The following is a 6,984-nucleotide window of genomic DNA, read 5'->3' as shown; positions in this document are numbered from 1 at the left end:
AATTCATTCTTTTATTGGCCACAGGGGCTAATATGTAAGATATTTTAAAGGACATGACAAACGTAAATGACAACACAAGATGATGATAATAAGGGTTTCTGGTTTCGGTGCAAAGCTATCAGTTTTGAGGTGGATGGGGTTGATAGCATTGACCCTGGCTCTTGACTTGGTAGTCTGTTTTTGACCCTGGAAGGTCAAACTAGAACAAGCATGGACTCAGCCTACAACACACAGACACACACACACACACACACACACACACACACACACACACAGAGTTAAATATAATTAAAACAAATTGAATATGTTTTCTGGAATTTATGGTACTCTTAGCAGTTGGTACTTAACTGCTGTTGTATGAGGATAAGGATAAGCACCACGTGTGTTTATCGGAGGTAGAAGTTTAGTAGTCAGGATGTGATTGTGAAAGAGAAAAGCTGAGATGGACAGAGAGAGAAAGAAAGAGAGAATAAAAGACAGACTGACACAAGTGAGTGAGCTCTGACTGCTTCTCACTCCTAAAGTAATTAGTTGAGCTATTGTCTCCTTCTTTAACTACTTGGTGCTTCTGTTTGGTTCTCTCTCTCTCTCCTTTCTACACACACACACACACACATAGACACACACGTACGTTATGTAGAGGCTTTCAAGCTTATAATGTGTGTAAATGTTGGCGTTGCTATTAATTTGGCCATTAGCTTTGTTCTTTGTGGTTCTCTGTGTTTGTAAACTACTTGTGAATTGTGCAGCAATGCTTTTTTTCAAATCATGAACCAGAATCAGTTTGGGTTCAAATCCAGTCAAAGTCCACTTTGCATTCCGTTCTTCTGATGTTCTTTTTTTACTTTAGGCGTTAGACTATGGCCATGCTGGGGCACCACCTTGAAAAATTCTTAGTCGAATGAATCAACCTTGGTACTTGTTTTTTTAAAGCCTAGTAATTATTCTCTTGGCAGCTTTTGCCAAACTGCTAAGTCACAGGGACATAAAAACACTAACACTGGTTGTCAAGCAGTAGTGGGGGACACAAACACAAAGATACACACACACACACACACACACACATATATACGATGGGCTTCTTTCAGTTTCCTTGTACCAAATTCACTCACAAGCCTTTGGTCAGCTTGAGGCTATAGTAGAAGACATTTGCCCAAGGTGCCACACACAGGGACTGAACCCAGAACCATCTAGTTGGGAAGCAGGCTCCTTACCTCACAGCTATAAATCCAAGCTAATGGGTTGATTGAACTATAAGAATGGAGGACCAAGTACCTTGTATTCAATTTGTCTTTTTGCATTCTGAATTCAAATCCTGTTAGAGACCCTAGTTGGATGGTGATGTTGATCCATCACTCAGTTCTTAATCCATCACCCCGATGTTGACCCATCACCCAGTTCTTAATCCATCACCCAGTTTCACACCACCACTCGGCACCTTGTATACCTTCCAGTGACCCCGCTTTTGCAAGCATTCAAAGCAGGTCTCCACTTCTAGGAACCCCTCCCTCACTCTCCATCTGTCTCTGAGACCCTGTAAAGGGTCAGGAGTTCTGCTGTCCCTCTTAAAAAAAAAAAGAAAGAGTTTCTCCTTCACACCCTGAATACCTGAGCCTTGTTTGGAAATGACATTTGGAAGTAAGAAAAGGAAACCAATCTGTATGACAGCATCAGTGTGAAGAGTATCGATTGATTTTAATTATCTAATGAATTGTCAGTGTTTGCTAATTGCAATCTCGTTGTCTAACGATGTATTTGTTTCCTGTTTCAGTCAGATGCAGATTGCTGAAAAAATGATTCTTCACGCTGTCTCTCCGGTTTACCAGTTGATTATTATTATTATTCTCCTGTTGGCTTTTACATCTGTGGTGGAGGTCACGTGCTGCCAAGTTGGTTGCAACTGCAATGACAGCCTTTCTTTGACTTGCTTTGGTATCGACAAACTTGAAAATGTGCCGCCGTATGTTCGCAACATCACCATTAATGGACGTCTGGAAGAATTTTCAGCTCAGTCTCTCTTACCGGCCAACGTCTTCAATCTCGATTTGAGTTTCAACGAATTGACTGGCATCTCTTCAGAGTCTTTTGACGGCCTCACCAGTTTAGCATACCTAAACCTCAGCAGGAACAACATCACAAACATATCTCAGGATGCCTTTTTATCTTTAAACAATCTCGTCTCTTTAGACTTAAGCAACAATAAGCTAGCAGCACTGCCGACAGGTGTATTTTCTCATTTGGTTCATTTGGAATATCTTGACTTACACAATAATTTTCTTCCAGTATTACCAAATTCCATATTCAAACCTTTAGAAAATTTAGAAATGTTGGATTTGTCCTACAACTACTTAACCTACATACCGCCTTTCACACTCATGAACAACAGTATTCTAAAAATGGTCGACCTGCGCCACAACTTGCTTCAGACATTCCATGAAGATTTGCTATTGTCGTTTAGCAATCTGCATCAGGTATCACTGGAAGGGAACCCGATCGATTGTTCTTGTGTTGTGCAAGAGTTTTTGGTTGCTTATAACAACAATCCTGAACTTTTCTATAATTTTCAGAACCTTACATGTCATTCTCCGCCTTCACTAGCAGGGGACCAGGTGTTGCTTTTGAATTACACTGATGTTTTATGTGAAGGACCACATCTGGACTTTGTGAGTGCCAACATGTCTATAGTTAGTCATCAAAATATCCGCTTAGATTGCAATGCTACAGGTTCTCCCAGACCCAGCATTGTCTGGGTAACACCCTGGGGTGACCTGTTTGCACATGATATGCATCTGCATCTATTGACTTCGATATCACAGCCGTTTCTCATGAAGCACACTTATTTAGATTCTAAATACAGTTCCGACATTTACATATCGAATAACGGGTCGCTATTTATCCAGAATTTACGTGGCTATTTTGGTGGTCGGTTCCGTTGTTTAGCAATTAACCCCTTAGGGAACAATTCAGCAACACTAGTTTTAAAGGTTTACTCCCTAATTCCGTCAGTCTACACTATGAGTCTTGTTGTCAGTCTTGGTGCATCCCTTTCTTTCCTTTTGCTGGGGATCTTGTTTGGGTCGATCCGTATCCTCGTACACGTAATAAACAAGCGCAAAAAGAATTTCAAAGTCTCGGACCAAGATCCAGAAATTCAACCAGTCGAAATCAATTCTTCTACAGAAATCGAAAAGATCAGTAACTGCACCAATTCGGATTTTTCTTCATTTGGTTCCATACCATACCTTGACCATTCTCCAGGGGCCTCCCCTCTCAAGTGTACCACACCTGTGACCGATTATGAAGACTACTACGATAAGGTGTCTCCGGACACGAACATCCGGGAGACCCTTGATGAAGTGAGAGCTCGTTTGATGGACGGAGTTGAAAGAAGAATGTTGAAGATGCGGTGCCACGTTCAAACCATTCGTGATACAAGCAGCCAGTACATGCATTCAATTAAGGACACTGGTAGCCATTATGTACAATCTTTAAGAGAGTCCAGCAGCTACGCTGCCAATCGTGTGCGGGCTGGGGTTGTGTTAGGAGTCGAGCAAGTGAAATACCATGTGCAATCCATCAAGGAACTTTGCGGTACCGGAGAAATGGGCTCCCATACAGTTTCGACGATATCCGTTTCCACCGATGTCGACACTCAGAGAAGAACAGAAATCATTAAATCCTATACCTACGTGTGATTTTTTTAACAAAAAAAAATTTTGGTTTTTTTTTTAAAGTTTTTTTTTTTTTTAAATTTCCGTTCTAAATGTCTGCGGTGACACGTAGCATGACAAGGAAATAGCAAAATGAAAAATAATAATTATAATAATACTAATAAATTTTAAATTTGAAAACTAAAACTTAAAATAAAGCCACACCAAAACAAAGTTTGTGGGTTGGTCTGTAGCATTTAAACAGTATATATGTGTGTGTGTGCGTATATATATATATATATGTGTATATGTATATATATATATATATAATTGTGTGCGTAAATGAATATGAGTGTAGAGATAGATTTATACACATACATGGATGCATGAATATGTATGTGTTGTGTGTGTGCATGTATGTATGTGTGTGTGTCTGTGTGTGTGCCTTAGTTCAAATCCTGCCCAGGACATCTTTGCATGTTTTCCTCAGTTCTAAGGTGATACAAAATATTAGGGGGGGTTGATAGCACTGACTAGAACCCCCTTGATGGAGGTGGTTCCAGCATGGCCACAGGCCAGTGATTGAAACATCTTGTATGTATGTATGTGTGTGTGTATATATGGTTATACATGCATGTATAGCAAACTGTATCATAGAGTCGTTCTAACCATTTCAAAAGGCACGGGATCTGTTGACATTCTATTTTCATCTGTCTCTTAAGCGTGCTGTCTATTATGAAGTGTGGAAAAGTTTCGTTGCTCCTCTTTGATCTGTTCGCTGTTGTAGTTCCACTACGTCTATCAAAGCGCCACCTGACAGAGAGTAAGAGATTGATTTTCACTTGATGTTGGAATGGAATTGCCTCGGTGGTGATGTCACCAAAGTGCAACGAAACTGCTTTTCATTCTCTCATTTCATAATGGACAATAACCGAACATGGCCATCACTCACAAGCAAGTAAGACTTGGTAGTATATACCATGCTTTCACTAATTGTTTTAAGTGCTTGTCTAGTCACAGGCAGACGTAGGCACCCTCTTGGCCCTCTCACACGTTGCGTAACCCAGCACCACATCAATGGTGTGACAGCTGGGGAAAGAGAGAGGGCTTTAGCAGTTGGCTGTTGCTTATTTTCCGCTAAGTAGACTGGAGCAGTGTGAAATGATGTACCTGTGCTCTGGGACATGAAGGCATATGGCTCAGTGGTTAGGCTATCAGGCTTACAATTGTGAAGTTGTGAGTTTGATTCCCGGACTGGACTGTGTTGATTTCTTGAGCAAAACACTTTATTTTCACATGGCTCCAGTTCACTCAACTGTAGAAATGAGTTGTGACATCACTGGTGCCAAGCTGTATTGGCCCCTTTGCCTTTCCCTTGGATAACATCGGTGGCATAGAGAGGGGACACTGGAATGCATGGGTGACTGCTGGTCTTCCATAAACAAATATGCCTGGACTTGTGCCTCGGAGGGGAACTTTCTAGGTGCAGTCCCAGGGTCATTCATGACTGAAGGGGGTCTTTACCCTTTACCCTTTTTACATATTCAAGGTGCATGTCTCAGTGGTTAGAGCATCAAGTTCACAAACATCAGGTAGTGAGTTCAATTCCTGAACCAGACTGTGTTTGTTCTTGAGCAAGACACTTTATTTCACGTGGCTCCAGTTCACTCATCTGTAGAAATGAGTTGCGATGTCACTGGTGCCAAGCTGTATCGACCCCTTTGCCGTTCCTTTGGATAACATCAGTGATGTGGAGAGTGGAGGCTGGTATGCATGGGCGACTGCTGGTCTTCCATAAAACAACCTATGGAAGACTTGTGCTTTGGAGGGTAACTTTCTAGGTGCAATTACATGGCCATTCATGACCGAAGGGGGGTCTTTTCTGGGACATAATGTGGCGCCTGCTCCAAGAATTGAACATACAACCTTATGACCTTGAACTCAATATCTTAACATTTTTTTGACCCCAGCATACCTGAGACTTGCTCTGATTCTATGATACAAAATCCCTGTTTTAAAGTGATCTAAATAAAACCTTCCATTGGAATCATGCATTAATTTATGTTCCAAACACCAGTTTTAATAACGTCAGTTATTTTTACCAAATTCTTCAAAATTTTCCCAAATTAATTTAACCCTTTATTGTTCAGATTACCCTGTTTTGAAATTATCCTAGCTTTGAGACTTCAATGATGTGATAATATTTTTTAGAATGACTTCATAGAATAGCTGTAAGAGGCTGGATCTAGCTAGTTTGAACATAAAATAGGTAGAATTTTGGGCTGGTTGAGACCGGTTTCAATGTTAAAGGGTTAAACAAAGTTCTTCTACAGAACTAGGATACCAAAAAGGTTAACCCTTTTTACGTAAACTCATATGAGACCACTACCCTTGGTTCTATGATACAAAGTCCCTGCTGTAAAATGAACTAAATTAAAATCTTAATTAAAATTTCATGTTAATTTATGTTCCGAACACCAGCTCAGTAACAACAAGGTTTACTGAATTCATCGTAATTTTCAAAATTAATTGAAACGAAATCTGTGTATTTCAACAGGAATATGGAAATATAAAAACAGAGGGCTGGAGCCCATGTTACTTAACCCATTACCTCCCATAATTCTATTAACTGGAATTTTTTTTATGAAACTTTGATTTCTAGCATAAAACAGCCTTAGAAACACGCTGGAATGATCAAAATAACATTTCAAAATAACATTTTAAATAGAAATAAGTGAGATATTGGGTGAAAAATTCGCAAACCTCATTTGAATATCAGAGAAATATACCTAGTAGATATAGCAAAAAGGTTAGATATGTGTAAATATTGACAGATAATTACGAAATTTGTAATTTTAAGTGATCACTGGTAGGTAATGGGTTAATAGTAGAGCAAGAAATAAACCCAAAGCGGTTGCAACAAATTCTGTGTGTTTGTAAATGGTTAAAAACAGCTCTTTTATAATGTAATTCTTTGTTTTTGCCACTCAGTGGTTCCAGATCAGATCACTTGCCAAAAAAAAAAAAACAACAATTCGGAAATATGATATTTGAGGTTTTCGAGTTGTGCTTTTGGTGGTCACAGGGGTGAAAAAGGAGGAAAGAGCATCGTCTACCTTGCACCAATGATCCTTGCTGTGGCCCACCTCCCTCAGCTATATTCTAATTTGGAAGGCCAGTAATTAAAATACATGGACTTTTGGATTGGTTGAATTTTTATTTAATTTAATTCATTTTTATTTCATTTTATTTTTACCATACAAAATAGGAATTCCAGATAAATTTGAAATTTTGTCAAATGAAAGTTGTAATGTGTTTGTTTGTGTATGTGTTT

The 6,984-nt window shown here is 39.5% G+C and overlaps 1 protein-coding gene across 1 annotated transcript in view; it reads left to right on the top strand.

Annotated features, from left to right (window-relative positions):
- Positions 1-6,684, top strand: part of LOC106870280 (leucine-rich repeat and fibronectin type-III domain-containing protein 4) — a 10,112-nt gene extending 3,428 nt beyond the window's left edge. Inside the window, exon 2 of the mRNA XM_014916300.2 lies at positions 1,772-6,684. Within this exon, the coding sequence (XP_014771786.1) occupies positions 1,776-3,695 (1,920 nt within the window). The 5' untranslated portion in view covers positions 1,772-1,775 and the 3' untranslated portion in view covers positions 3,696-6,684. The remainder of the gene's footprint in view (positions 1-1,771) is intronic.
- The last annotated feature ends 300 nt before the right edge of the window (positions 6,685-6,984 follow it).

This window comes from Octopus bimaculoides, chromosome 25 (assembly GCF_001194135.2).
Source record: "Octopus bimaculoides isolate UCB-OBI-ISO-001 chromosome 25, ASM119413v2, whole genome shotgun sequence".
Classification (NCBI taxonomy): Eukaryota; Metazoa; Mollusca; class Cephalopoda; order Octopoda; family Octopodidae; genus Octopus; species Octopus bimaculoides.
Note: the sequence above shows the minus strand (reverse complement) of the source record. Positions and strands in the feature narration are given on the sequence as shown.